Genomic DNA, 15,788 nt, shown 5'->3' with positions numbered 1-15,788 from the left:
AAAAAAATATTAGAGCTAAGGGCATGTTTCTCTGCTGCTTGTTTGACTGAAACCTCCAAGAAAACTAAGTCAGGTAAGTCTTCAAAAATTACATCATAGACACATAGTAAGGGAAAGAAAATATGGTGGTTTGAGGTTGGATGTGTTGTTGTTGTTGTTGTTGTTGTTGGTGGTGGTGGTGGTGGTGGTGTGTGTGTGTGTGTGTGTGTGTGTGTGTGTGTGCATAGTTCCAATTAAATCTTATCTCCTGGCAACCATGTGGAGAATTCCAGTCGGTTGTTTTGGAAGTATTTTCAGAAATGGCTTGGTACTGCCTCCTTTCTAGGGCTGACAGAGAAGTTAGAATATAGACATGGAAAGGACTGGTGTTTGTAAGACTAAAATCTGGAGTCAACCAATGAAACTGAATGATATTGCCTGCAATCGCTCCATTGCTGAGATGTTAAAATAAAAAAAAATCATGCAAACATCTGTGCAGCTGTTTTGTTTATTTGTTTCATTCTGCATCTTTAAAATACTGACTGGATCTAAGCATGTCATTAAAAGTCCTAATCTTGATGATTAATAGTTCTGAAGGAGTTCTTCAAATTGGCAGGGCAAAAATAACTTTTAGGTAAGGAACAGAGTGGTAACATATAAAAATATTGGAATCTTGTTATTCTTCATATATCATTAAATCAAGTGGTGCTAATGAGAAGATGCAGGGGCTTGTTATGTCTTCAAAAAGAAAGTTGGAATAATAATACTGTTTTCTACAAGTGACTGGCAATGGCAGGTGTCTTCAAACTTGGCCCTTTTATGACTTGTGGACTTCAACTCCCAGAATTCCTCAGCCAGGCATGCTGGCTGAGGAATTCTGGGAGTTGAAATCCACAAGTCATAAAAGGGCCAAGTTTGAAGACACCTGGGCAATGGTATATTTTTGGTTGATACCCTGATAGACCACATTCTTCCTGTGCCCAATTTCAGTTAGATGGTGATAGAGTCTGCAACATGACTGATGTTGCAAAATTCTGTGCAGCTGCTTGCAAAATCTGATCAGAACTAGTTTGAACTGAATTTGAATGCTTGTTCCTTTCGTATGTTTCTATATTGATTATAGCCTTGTTTTTATTTTTGATAGTTCTGGATGTTTTCTGTTGCTTCTTGTATTTTAGCCCAGAGTTGGACATAGAGACTTTGCACTTTTAGAGTAGGTTAACTTTGACGTGGGATCAACAAATGCAATCCATTGTTTTTTATTGCTATCATTTTACTATAGTAACACTATTACTTTGCACTTTCTGTCGCTGATTTACCCATAAAGCTTGAATACAAAACATGATCTTACATATTCCTTTGTTTTACTTTTACTATTATTTAGGCACCCAGATTGGGAGTAGTGGGACTCACATCTTTGATCTGTTTGCTTATAGCAGGCCTTCTTTTTTTCTTTTCTTTTTTCTTTTAATCTTTCTGCCTTCGCTCAGTGGTCCTCTTGCACATTGTACAAGTACACATTGTCTTTTCTCAGTAAACATATCTCCCAAGTGAACTCAGATTCTTAAACCACTGTCATTGATGCTGATTTATCTACCTTTTCAGAGAGAGAATGGCGCTGCTTCACCTCCTTAGTCTTGTCACTGACTGCTTGTTCAGAGAGGAACGCAGGCAGAAATAGAGCATTAGGCTTCTATCAGGTTAAGGGAGACTTGGCCAAGATACCTTCGGTGGAATCCCTTGCCCTCAGATTTCTGAATGTTCTATTTCTCTTTTTGTCTCTCCTTCTATGCCTCTGTCCTGATGCCATTCCTCATCTCTCTCTTCTTTGTTCCTTGACCACGGGAATAGGCACATTAGGAATGCATTGTAAGTGAATTTCCAGTTGACAAAGCTTTGGGGAACAGAAAACAAGACTCTGGCAAGTCCTATATAATCCAATTTATTACAAGAGGGAGAGGATTAAGTTAAAGCAATCTCAACAACTAGGAATATGCCCTTTAGCACCCAAATTATCTCTTAAATACAACAGGATGGGGACTTCTTATTACTCTTAGTAAAAAAAATGAAGAGCAGTGTCAAATATTTGGAAAGGGGGTTAATGGAGGAATGTGCATATGTTTTGAATAAGTAATGCTTTGCAAACTGTGGTCCATTTTCTTACATTCTGCAAATCCTGTAACAATGGAACTATCTAACCTTTCATCTCACAAGACTCTCTAGGGAAAGCCTCAGAGAAGGAGACAGCAGAGGACTTTTGCTAACTTTCTTTTAAAAAATTGAGCAGGATTGAATTTGAGGATCCTCTGATGAGTGGTGCTTTGGACCTGTTGAAAGAAAAGTCTTCATCCCAGTTTATCCAAGCCAGGGTTAAATAAACAACATGGTGACTGCTTTAGAAAGAAGGTTGCAGTTTATTGAAGGGCCAGACAGCAAGATGGTTCTGGCAGGAAAGAGGAGAGAAAAAAAGGCTGAGCACATGTGGGTAGTAGGTTTTTATACCCTCTCTAGCCTTTTGTTTAAAGTGGTTTCCTGTTCCTATTTCAGGCTTTGTATTTCCTGTGTCACGTATTCTGACCTGAGTCTGGGTGTGCCCTTTGGCCTTTGTGAGTTAATCCTATCATGTCCTGTCTCAGGTGGGGTATGCAGATTTTAGGTGTCTTTGTCTTCTTAAGCTTCTAGCTCCAACTTTCCTGATGGTTTACATCTGCATTTGTACAGAGCTGGCTTCTGCTTGGGACAGAGGGACTTGGGGGCAGGGTTGGTTTCTGCTTTTAAAATCCTTTTGAGGAAATATATTTTTCTGCCCTTTTAATATTTCCTTCTCTGGGGAGCTGACTTCCCTCAGACCACTCCCCAGATGAAAAATAAATTTGTTTCACTTCTCATCCAAAAAGCTTCTTCGTCTTCAATGAAAAACAACAAAGTCCAGGTGCCTTTTGAAAAAGCACCTTTGGGACAACCATCACCTGGATGACTGAGAATCTCCATAGACGTTTAAATAGATCGCTCAATCCTCTCTCCTAATATCTAATATTTAATATTTCCAGTCTATGAAGCTTCTTGGATGAGAAGCGAAACCTCTTCAAGGAAAAACAAAGCAATTCAAATTGCCTTTTGAAAAAAGCACTTTGGGCCATCTATTTAAACAATTTGTATGGAGAAAGAATGAGAACCAGTGTATGACACAAATTAGCTCATTGCTTCACTTGTCTGACTCTGCATTGGAAGGATTCTTCTGGAAGCAAAGAACATTCTCTGTATAGGAACTTGTCCATTATATTTTGGAAAGGAGAATGATAAGGCCAACAATGGGGAAACAACTTGTTTGCTTGACTTTATCTCAACATGTGTGGCTTAAATTCAGATACAAGAGCCCCTAAAGGACTTAGGGTCACCCTCAAATATTCTTTGCAGTCACATTTCCTTCCCGTCAATGGAGTCCTCTAATCATCCTGATTTCAGCACTGTTACATACTATACAGCCATTTTTTCCCCTACCAGTGAAGCATTGGAGTTGCATTTATTCTCTGTTTTTCCTCCCAGATTGACGAAGTGAATGTTAGTCCTCCCTTGAACCAGTGGTAAAATTCTATCTGTTTCAGAATCACACATCCTCCATTGTCTACTTATTTTGCATTATGAATTTAGATGGGCTTAGTGGAATTGGTTTTTCCACATCCCTCTCTTGCATTGTCTGGAAAACAAAAATCAAACCAAAATACAATGTTTAGATCCTAGTGCCATATAGTATGATTATCTTCTCTTTTGTTTATGTGAAGGTTTCTTGGCAGAGAAGTTACAGCTGCGCATATATTTTCTGCCACACCGTAGAATGATTATGCCTCGCTAACAAATTCAGGTGAATTCCTGAACTACAAATTTTAGCCAGGGGCCATCTGGAAAAATACACTTGAGTATAGGCACCTAAAAATTGGGCAGTTTATAATTAAAATTAATGATGGAGCTTTAATTATGGGTAGCATAGATAAGAGTGCAATGGCATTGTGAATTTAAACAGGCAGGAGGTGCAGGCGATTTTTTTTTAATGTAAATGCAGTTCCAGTGCTGAAATTCCTTGCAAAACTCATTTATTTATTAGCTCATCTATACCATGTTATACATGAATCCAGATTAACCGGTTTTAAGGGTCTGGTGATAAATGTCATCGTATGATTACGTGATACAAATGAGGACTACGATCAAATCCGTGTATGCTCTGAAAGAGGTGGTCATAATCAGGCTTGTTTCAAAGCAAGATCCAATTAATTCATAAGGGATACTTAAATTGTTATACTTCATTTATAATTTAAACATTGCAATAAGGAGGCAAATATATGCATACCCTTGGAATATAGCAGAGTGGGTGCCTTGAATTCCTTAAGATGCAACTTATCTTCATTCATAGGCTGTATAATGCAAAGGCACTTGACTCAGCATCATTCAGCTCAGTTGTCTATTTCATCCTATCTGTTAAAGTAGATACTGGAGCAGAACTTCAGCCACTTAATCAAAAACAGCAAATTGCAGACTATTCCTTTTCAGAAAATATAGCAGAAGCCAAACTTAATACAGTCACCTTCAAATTGCTCTTGGTGTGGTTGCAAGTCTTAAGTTCCCTGTACCCTGGAGCAAAAAAAAAAAAAAAAGAATTGGTCTAATTAATATTCCTCCCCCTCTCTATCATAAGGTGCCTATTCAAGGCTGATATTGCACAGTAAAAGCTATGACATAATTAAAGAGACTGGTCCTATTAAAAGGATGCATAAATGTGCTTCTCTAAACATCGACTAAATGGAAATCTCTATACACAAATTATTTATGTTGATGTAGATGCATTCTGAGTGGACTTAGATTTATAGGAGGCAACCATGGAGCTCCGACATATCTTACGTTTGTCTGAAGCTTAGACTAAGGAAAAAGGATGCATGATCACTGTATGAAGAAGGAGGTGAGTGACAGTCCCAGACTACAGTACCAAGTTAATGACTCAGAACATGCCACTTGGATCTTTTATGAATGCACTAACAGCCTGTGGCTCCCGTACAGTCCTGATAGGAACTCTATGGCAAATGTTTTAACACAGAAGATATCCTGAGTTTGAGAAATTGACTCTTTGGGGATGTCTCCAGCTCCTTTGCAATTTACTCCAAACAAAGCTGAGACAGAAGATTCTTAGGAGTAATTTCTCTCCAAAAGCATCCTGGGTCATTCAGTAACAAAACTGGGAAAGTCTAGTTTAATGAAGAGAAGGACTAGGGGTGACATGATAGCAATCTTCTGATATCTAAGGGGTTGCCACATAGAAGAGAGAATCAACCTATTCTCCAAAATGCCTGAAGGCATGACAAGACACAATGGATGGAAACTAACCAAGGAGAGAAGCAACCTAGAACTAAGGAGAAATTTTCTGAAGTTAGCACAGTTAATCAGTGGAACAACTTGCCTCCATAAGTTGGAAATGCTCCAACACTGGAAGTTTTAAAGAAGAGATTGGACAACCATTTATCTGAAATGGTAGAGGGTTTCCTACCTGAGTAGGGGGTTGGACTAGATGACCTCCAAGGTCCCTTCCAACTCTGTTATTCTGTATTCTATATTCTATTGTAAAATGACCAGATCTTTGTTTGTAAACCCAAACTTTATCATTTGTATTAAAAAATGATAACCATATATAGCAGTGGTTCTCAACCTTTTTAATGCTGCAACCCCAACTGGCCATAAGTCGAGGACTACCCAACCGGTCATAAGTCAAGGACTTTCCCTGCCCAGGAGCGCCGCGCATGTGTGGTGCCGTCCCCTGCGCCGGCGAGGCGTAGCTGGCAAGCGGCAGGGATGGCGCAGGCCAACCACTGGCTGGGCCACCAGCTGGCCCAGCCCAAGGGAGGTAAGGCACCCGCCGGGCCCCACACGTGCCAGCAACCCTCCCTGCACCCGCCGGCCTCCCACCTCCCACCCCTGGCCCTCTTTTACTTACATTTTTAGTAGTTGCTCAGCAGGGAGGGGTGGAAACTTCCAGACAGCTCACCTTCGCTGCAGACAAATTGCAGCACCATTTGCAGAATGGGACTTTTGGTGGGCTCAGCAGGGCAGAGACAGCCTGGACATTCCTATTGGCTTTTGAAAGCCAATAGAATTAGACTCTATTCAAGAGAGTCTATTCTATTGGCTTTCAAAAGCCAATAGAATAAAAGGGAGTAGCACAACTAAGGAAAAGGGGGGAAAAAATGGCAGACTGCGTTGTTTGGCGACCCCCGTGAAATGGTCATTCAACCCCAAATGGGGTCCCGACCCACAGATTGAGAACTGATATATAGCATCACATAGTTAGAGATTAACTTTAATGTTAAACTATTTAATATTGCTTGGTCCAGTGATGATCTCTTGAGCAGGTAACAGGCCACTTCCTTTTGAAGGCAAACAGAACTATTCCCCTTCAATAGAAAAACTTTGACCCACCCTTGGGCTCAGCTATAAATGAGCCCAAAATTTCCCTTGCTAAGCAAGACAATTGCTAAAATTTTTCAACCTTTCTTGCCACAATTGTTAAGTGAATCTCTGAAGTTGTTAAGTTAGTAACATGGTTGTTAAGTGATGCTGGCTCCCCCATTGACTTTGCTTGTCAGAAAGCCACAAAAGCTGATCACATGATCCCAGGACACTGCAGTCATCATAAATACATGCCAGTGCCAAGCATCCAAATTTTGATCACGTGACTATGGGAGCTACAACGGTCGTAGGAGTGAAAAAAGATAGACATAACTTTTTTCACTTTTTATATTTGAACAGTCACTAACTGAACGCTTGTAGGTCAAGGGCCTCCCTGTACATGTTGAATGGGAAGGTTTTAGAAAAGTTTAAAATTTTCTATTCAGCAACAGGCTCACTGAGCATGTGCAAGAAAACATGAGTACGTGCCTGAAACTAAGTAGAGAATGTCCACATGTAGAGAACAAAAGAATACCCATATATGGTAAGGTAGGAGGTAAGGTAGGATAATTGTGTCGTCTGATAGGTTTGTGACCTGCCACGTCAGGAATAGCTGACGTAGGTATAGGAGGAGATAGGGAGGGGTATAACTGCTGTTACGCTTCTGTAGGAGGTGTGGCTCTTCCCTGTAACTCCTGTGAGTGCATGGTTGAGTTCCACCACGCTTTGCAAACCGTTTCCTTTTACTAAACTCAACTTTGATAATAAAAGAAACTTTATTCTACTACTCCGAATCTCGTCTCTGAATTTCTTTCAAGGAATTCTATAAACAAATTGGGGGCTCGACCGGGATCCAATCTGCGCTGGGACTCTGAGGGGTCCTCCTTAGGTGCACCCCTTTCCTTTTGAAAGGAGGGGAACCACCCAGAGGACTGCGAAGCTCTTGGAAACCCGTAAAATTTCAATAAAGACGAGTATTAGGAGGAGGGTGAATAAAGTACGGAACAGCCTGAAGACAGACCGGGTAACATCTGCGCGCAGACCCTGGTGAGTACTGGTTTGAAAACACCAGAACACAAGAGTCCAGGGCGGTCGGGATAGAGTGTGTGGATGTGAGAACTGGCAACAGGGCCGGGTGGAAGTCCTTTTGAGGGACCTCGGGGAGGTCTGCAGGACGGAGTGAGTGAAGGGGATATTATTGAATATCCGGAGACGGTGACGTGTGGAACTGAGAAGGAGTTGCTGGGAGGGACATAGGCACACATACTCAAGATAGGCTGAGCACCCATAAAAGAAATGGGGGGAAATACAGGGTCGACCAATTCAGGGACAAAGTGTGTTAAAAGGATCCGTAAAAACCCCAAACTTAAAATCGACCCGAATGGCCCTTTGGGCAAAATATTGGCTGGATGGGGATCCCCGCCCTATAACCGGGAGATTTTGAGGTTGGGGTTGAATAAAGAAGATATAGTCAATTTATGTTGTTTTGTTTGGTGGGAGGACGATAATGTGGAGTGGCCAAGGAATGGCTCCACAGATTATTTTCAGTGTCACAATTTATATAACTATGTGAAGAAAAAGAAATGTAAGAGTTTAGATAATGAATTAGATTATGCGCTAATTTGGGTGCCAGATCTTTGGAACCCAACTGAGCACATTCTCGTGACAAAAACAGATGAGGAAGAAGAAGAACAAGAAAAGGGGAGGGATCTCTTAAAGAGTATTCCACCCCCTTATAATCCTAATCATATCCAAAACCCTCCTCATCCAGTAAATGTATTAACACCACCATTATATCCAGAATCATCAGGGGGAGTGAGCCAGTTAACCCCAGAACAATGGTCAAGTCCCTCTATGCCTGTTTTGAGTCCAAAAAGTCGGGATCCATATCGGACCCCCCAATACCCTACACCACCCATTCCTGTATTAACACCCCATTTCTCTTCTGAAATAGGGAATAAGGGTGAGGAAGTGAAAAAGAATTTGGCAGCAGAGTTGGAAGAGAGAGAGAAAGTTCGGCAGTTTCCCCTGAGGGAAACTCCAAATGGAGTCAATGCTCAGGGAGCCCCGATAATAACATATGTTCAAGAACCACTTAAGGCTTCAGAAGTAAGGGCCTTTAAGAAAGAGATGAAAAGTTTTATAGAAGATCCTCTGGGGGCTAGTGATCAATTGGATTCTTTGTTAGGCCCTAATATTTACACTTGGGATGAAATACAAAATATAATGGGAATTTTATTCAGCCCAGAAGAAAGAAATTTAATTAGAGTAGCTGCTATGGCGGTATGGGAAAGAGAGAATCCAATAGTAGATGGTGGGAATCAGGATGCGGGGGCTGTTAAATATCCTTTGGTGAGACCAGATTGGAATAATAACGAGGAAAGAGGAAGGAGAAATATGCAGGATTTAAGATCAATAATAATAAAAAGGATGAAAGAGGCTATTCCTAAAACACAGAATATGGCACGTGCAATAAATATAGAACAAGGAAAAGAGGAAGCTCCCGCCACCTTTTTGCAGCGTCTTAAAGACGGACTGCGGAAGTACGCTGGGGCGGATCCTGACGATGCCTTAAATGTCCAACTTGTTAAGATTCAGTTTGTGACTAAGGCGTGGCCAGACATCGCCAAGAAATTGCAGAAGAGGGAGAATTGGACTGCAGAATCTCTGGAAGTATTGTTAAGAGAAGCCCAGAAGATATATGTGAATAGAGAGGAAGAGAAAGTGAAAAGAGATGGTCAAAGGACAAGCAGGATGATGGCGATTGCGGTGAAGGAAGTGATGCAAGTGCAGCCAGAGAGAGGAAGAGGGCGAGGCTGGGTGCCACGAGGGAGAGGAAGAGGAAGTGTCGAGTTTAGAGGAAGACCAGGAATGAGAAGCAGGGGCGGAATGACCAGAGGAAGAATGGTAAGAGAGAGAGGAACTTGCTTTCACTGCGGGAAGATGGGACATTTCAAAAGAGAATGCCCAACTCTGGCCTCAGAAGAGCAAATCAATAGGATGATGGAAGAGGATGAAGACATCTACTAGGGAAGTCAGGGGCCCCTGATTAGGAGTTCCCGCTGGGAGCCCTTGATAAATTTGGAGGTGGGAACCCAGGAATACACCTTTTTGGTGGATACTGGAGCATCTCGCACTTCTGTGTGTGTGATGCCAAGGGAAGGAAAATTTGACAAACAGACAAAAATTAAAGTAAGTGGGGTAAAAGGGGAGGCTTTTGATGTAAAACAATTGGAACCAATAAAAATAAAATATGGGGTAAATGAAATTCGGACCCTGAAGTTGTTATATGTACCTGAAGCAGGAATTAATATTATGGGAAGAGATTTGATGTCTGCACTGGGGCTTACAATAAGTTTTGATAAAAACGAAACAGCATATGTTCTAACAGAAGAGAAGGAACAGAAAATTGACCCCTTAGTTTGGGTACAACCAGGCAATAGAGGTGGATTGGAAATAGAGCCTCTGAAAATAAAACTGAAGCCCCAAAGTGAGGTAGTAAGCCAAAAACAATATAACATTTCAATAGAGGGAAGAAAAGGTCTTCAACCAGTAATAGACCAGTTAGTGAAGGATGGGTTATTGGAGGGAACTATGTCACCCTATAATACCCCCATCCTACCTGTGAGAAAACCTGATGGTACTTACAGAATGGTACAGGATTTGAGGCTCTTGAACCTGATAGTAGAGACCAGACATCCAGTGGTTCCAAACCCTTATACCATTCTGAGTAAAATACCTGTAGAACACAACTGGTTTAGTGTGATAGATTTGAAGGATGCCTTTTGGTCTTGTCCTTTGGACAAAGACAGTAGAGCATTATTCGCATTTGAATGGGAGAATCCTTTCACTGGAAGAAAACAACAATACCAGTGGACTGTATTACCCCAAGGATTTACAGAATCCCCAAATTTGTTTGGACAGGTGTTGGAGCAAACTTTGGAGAAATTCAAATTGCCAAAAGGCGTAAAAATGATTCAGTATGTAGATGATTTATTAATATCAGGCAAAAAGAAAACAGACACTGAGGAGGGAACAATTGCCTTGCTAAACTTTCTAGCCCAACAAGGCCTGAGAGTGAGCAAGGGAAAACTTCAATTTGTGGAACAGGAAGTAAAGTATTTAGGACATTTGATCAGTCAAGGTTCTAGGAGAATCAGTGCTGAAAGAATTCAAGGGATTGTGGAACAATCGAGACCTAAAACGCAAAAAGAATTAAGGAAATTCTTAGGATTAATTGGATATTGTAGATTGTGGATAGAAGATTATGCCAAATGGACAAAGAAGTTATATGAACAATTGATCCAAACAAAACCATTCAAAATTGGGTGGACTAAGGAACTTGATGAAGACTTCCAAAAACTAAAACACCTGTTGGTTAGTGCTCCTGTTCTTAGTCTTCCCAATTTAGATAAGCCCTTCCACCTCTTTGTTTCAGTAGAAGGAGGAGTGGCTCTAGGAATTTTGATGCAAAATTGGGCGGGGCAAAAGAAGCCGGTGGCATATTTGTCAGAAAACCTCGACTCAGTGGCCCAGGGATGGCCTACTTGTATTCAAGCAATAGCAGCAGTGGCCTTGTTGGTGAAAAAGAGTGAGAAAATCACAATGGGAGGGGCACTAATTGTTAGTAGTCCTCATCAAGTAAGAACTCTACTGAAACAAAAGGCAGGGAGATGGCTAACTGACTCAAGGTTGTTGAAATATGAAGGGATGCTGTTAGATCATGCTGACCTAGTTCTGACCACTGATTCAGCCTTGAATCCGGCACAATTCCTAAATAAAACTAGCTTATTTGAAAATGATGAAATTGAACATTGGTGTAGTGAAATAGTGGACTTAGAAACGAAGATCAGACCAGACCTGCAAGATATTCCCCTAACAGAAGGGGAAAGATGGTATATTGATGGTTCTTCACGAGTAGTAGAGGGAAAAAGACAAAATGGATATGCCATCATACAAGAAGGAACGTGGGCCCTTTTGGAGGGGGGTAGATTGCCAAATCATTGGTCTGCACAGGCAGCCGAATTATATGCTCTAAAAAGAGCTTTAATATTGGGAGAGAAATTGAATTTAACAATTTACACCGACTCTAAGTATGCCTTTGGAGTGGTGCAAACTTTTGGAAAAATTTGGAAAGAAAGAGGGTATGTAACAAGTCAGGGGAAAGATCTGGTACACCAACAACTAGTGGAGGAGGTGTTATTGGCCCTTGTATTGCCACATAGAATTGCTGTAGTACATTTGAGAGCACATCAAAAAGGGGATGAAATTGAGAAAAAGGGGAATAGATTGGCAGATCAAGAAGCTAAAGAGGCTGGCATGAGTGAAATTATTGAACAAATCAAGTTCATGATTCCTCATGTAGCTAAAATAAAAGAAATCCCAACTTTTAATCAAAAGGAAGAAGACAAAATTAAGCAGATTGGAGGAATCAAGGATGAAGAAGGAAAGTGGTGGTTATCAGATGGAAGACAAATTCTTAATTATCCCCTCATGAGACAAATCTTTGAAAGACTGCATGAGGGGAGTCATTGGGGAACTCAAGCTTTAATTGATGAAGTGTTAAAAAGGTATGCAGGAGTGAAGGTTTACACTGCAGCGCAACAAGTAACCCAAAAATGTATAATTTGTCAAAGAGTAAATAGAAACCAATTGAGAGAAAAACAAAAGGGAGGAAGGCCTTTGGCCCTCTACCCTTTCCAAAACATACAAATAGATTTCACTGAAATGCCACAAGTGGGACGGTATAAATATTTGTTGGTAATTGTAGATCACCTAACGGGGTGGGTGGAAGCTTACCCTTGTTTTGATAAAACCACTAGAACTGTGAGCAGATTGTTATTAGAACACGTTATACCAAGATATGGGATTGTTCAAAGAATTGATAGTGATCAGGGAAAACATTTCACCGGAAAAATCACTCAAGGGATAGCTAATGTGTTGGGAATAAAATGGGATTTGCACAGCCCATGGCGCCCGCCCTCTAGTGGAAAAGTGGAAAATATGAATGGAAAGATTAAAACTATGTTAACGAAATTATATTTGGAAACAGGAATGAATTGGATGAAAACTTTGCCTATAGCCCTGTTTAGAATAAGAACACAACCTAGGAGGGATGTTGGGATTTCACCTTATGAGATGTTATTTGGCATGCCACTAAGAAATGCTGGTATACAGATGGGGAATCTACCTAGTAAAGATAAGGGACTGATTCAATACTTGCAAATACTGTCCCAGACTTTTGATTCTTTCAGAAAAACTGGCTATTTGATACAAACTCCTCCTCTAAGCTTCAAAGTCCACTCCATAGAAGTCGGAGACCAAGTGTGGATAAAGACGTGGAAAGATGATTCCCTCAAACCGAAGTGGGATGGACCGTTCTTGGTGTTATTGACCACAGATACTGCCATTCGGACACAAGAAAAGGGTTGGACTCATTATACCCGAGTAAAGAAGGCTAATCTTGAGGAGTCGGAGACATGGAAAGCATTTCAAAAAGAACCATTGAAACTGGTGTTAAAAAGACAATGACTTATATCCTTTTGAATATAACAATAGTGGCGATTGGGGGAGAATTATGGATTGAGCCGCCTAGAATCTTTGAACCTAATGGAACTTGGACACAAATTCGGTGTTATAATGCCAAAGAGAGTGAACACTGTCCCATGAATTGGATCTTTGAACCCAAAATTTGGTGGTGTGAATCTAAGTTGCAACCAAACTGGCAGCAAGTAGGTCAGGAGAAAAGCTGGGTAACGCAAAATAAAGGGGGTAAGTGTCAAAATACTCTATATTTACAAGTAACCAGGGAAACTATAGGTAAATATACCTGTACCATGTGGGAAGGGAAAACTTATTTGACTAGTCACTCTTTAGTGGCTTCTCCAGACTCCTTTGAATTTCCTCCTATTCCCTTGTGGATATGGACAGCTTCGGCTATTAGGAGACACTTTCTGCGGAGAGAAAAGAGAGCAACTAGTACTATTATCTGTCTAAAAGGTGGGGGACATCAAAAGGGAGAGTTCCAATACTGGAAAACTACTCAATATGGATGTAATCTGACTCTGGAAGTAACACCAAGGCAAACCCAGAGAGATCCAGCTTGGACTTGTAAAAATCAAAGTAGAGAGTGGATGAGTGGAATTACCCAGATGTGTGAAAATGCAACCAGGGGAGACCCAAGGTGCCATTGGATAGGGAAGGCCTTGTGGTACAGTGGTTGTGGCACAGAAGGGGAAAGCACTGATTATCTCTACTTTCTATGTAACAATACTAGGAGTTAGTATTTACAACCTGAATGGGAAGGGCTGTGTGAAGTATTATGGGAAGAACTTGTTCAGACTCATCAGCCTGTCCATTCCTTATCCCCTCCTGTTAGGAAGATGATAACTACTGTTACTACAAAACAGACCACAACGAAGTTCGGACCCTGCCAAGAGTGCACAGAATGTATTAAAAAGACTAAGCAAGGGAATAGAGTTACTAGTACCTTATTATATCACACTCTAAGACCAGAGTGTAATGCTACTAAAGTGCAACCTTGTGTGTGTAATCAAACTCAATATTTTAGGTGTTATACAGCCCAAGGGATGCAGTGCTATGAACCAAAAGCAGTAGGTCCAATTACTGCTAACATTTATGTATATGGATATAAAGGGGGAGTTACTGGAACAGAAGGGTTATTTGCTATAGCCCAAACTAAGGGAGGATACGTTGCCCACAATACCACAAGAGGAAATACCAAGCTGTCTGTGTGTTTTGACACTTGTAAAGCTATAAGGATAGGACAAGGACATGATAATAGACATGGAATGAAGTGTGGTAACTTTGAGTGGGAAAAAGATTATATGAGGGAAGAAAAATATTTATTCCAAGTTGCTATGCCCGCTGCGAATACAGGCCAGGTGGCTTTTGCTCCAAGTCACACTTATTGGTATACCACTAAGACCCCTTGGGAATGGAGGAAAGGACCCCAGGGGTTCAACTTGTCTATGGCCTCAGTATCAACAGATTGTAAGCCAGAACAGTGTACACGGATTTGCTTACAAATCAAGGCATCTGAAACCCCCTCTACTAATTTTTATTATTTTGGTATTGGTATAAGTGGAAGAGGAAGAGATCCATATGGGTATATTATAGTAAAAGTGAGTTCAACAAAGTTAACTTCAGAGCCAGTAAAAGTATATTGGGAATATCAGGAAGAGATTGCAAAATTTAATAGTCTCCCTGTTCCACCAAAGGCTAAAAATATGTTTATCGCTTTAGCCCAAGAGGTTGCTCAGAAGTTAATGCTGAAAAATTGCTTCGTGTGTGGGGGAACCAATATGGGAGATGAATGGCCATGGCATGCTAGAGAAGCTAATTATACTGAAATTGAGAAATGGAAAGGAAATTTCACTTACCAGAACACTTATAATGAAACTTGGAGGATGTCCATTAACCTGGTGGGCAATATATGTTACTCGAGGAGTAACCATAGTGGGAGAACTAAACCTATGGGGTTCATGCGCTGTTTGAATACCTGGGAAAACAATACTTGGATATCACAAACGAATCAAAGTGTCCCTAACAACTCTTTATCTTTAATTCCCGAGCTTGCCTTCCTAAAAGATCCTGAAAACGATACCCTCCTCTGGACCACTCCTGATGGGTTATATTGGATCTGCGGAGCATTTGCATATAATATTCTCCCTGCTGGATGGTTTGGGTCTTGTATTCTGGGTGCTATACAACCCTCTTTCTTCCTCTTGCCATTACAAAGAAGACAATTATTGGGTGTCCCTGCCTATGAACATGTGGGAAACCTGGTAAGGCGGTCTGTGGCTAAAGTGGGAGAAGGGTTAAAAATTGGGAATTGGAAAGATGATGAATGGCCACCCGAACGAATAATTGCTTATTATGATCCAGCTACTTGGGCCCAAGATGGAAGTTGGGGGTATAGGACCCCAATTTATATGTTAAACAGAATTATCCGATTACAAGCAGTAGTAGAAATTATAACCAATAGAACAGCTGAGGCTTTAACTAAGTTGGCTAAAGAAAGTGTTTTGTCCAGAACATATATTATGCAAAACCGCTTGGCTTTAGATTATTTGTTGGCTAAGGAAGGAGGTGTCTGTGGAAAATTTAATTTAACAAATTGCTGTATACAAATTGACGATTCAGGCATGGTAATTAACCAGATAACGAAAGACATGGTTAGGATTGCACATGTACCTGTACAAACTTGGACAGGGATATTGGATGATGAAGGGTTCTTGGGAGGAATATTCAGAAATTGGAAACAGGCTCTGTTTATGGTATGTATTATATTCATTGGGATGATGATGTTACCTTGTCTGATTCCAGTAATAAAGAACCTAGTGAACAGTTCAGTCCAT

General features: G+C 40.8%; 1 protein-coding gene across 1 annotated transcript; it reads left to right on the top strand.

Moving 5' to 3' along the window:
• The first annotated feature begins 9,558 nt into the window (after positions 1–9,558).
• LOC120312555 (protein NYNRIN-like) lies at positions 9,559–15,062 on the top strand. The gene is made up of 2 exons (XM_039353410.1): positions 9,559–13,179; positions 15,003–15,062. The coding sequence occupies exon 1, from the start codon at positions 9,559–9,561 to the stop codon at positions 12,937–12,939; it is 3,381 nt and encodes a 1,126-aa protein (XP_039209344.1). The 3' UTR covers positions 12,940–13,179; positions 15,003–15,062.
• The last annotated feature ends 726 nt before the right edge of the window (positions 15,063–15,788 follow it).

This window comes from Crotalus tigris, unplaced genomic scaffold, assembly GCF_016545835.1.
Source record: "Crotalus tigris isolate CLP2741 ecotype Arizona unplaced genomic scaffold, ASM1654583v1 scf7180000018518.7366548510:968632, whole genome shotgun sequence".
NCBI lineage: Eukaryota > Metazoa > Chordata > Lepidosauria > Squamata > Viperidae > Crotalus > Crotalus tigris.
This window is presented reverse-complemented; position numbering and strand designations above follow the sequence as displayed.

What these genes read in the sequence shown, in the direction of transcription:
- LOC120312555 (XM_039353410.1), top strand. Translation starts at nt 9,559, where the DNA reads ATGCCAAGGGAAGGAAAATTTGACAAACAGACAAAAATTAAAGTAAGT.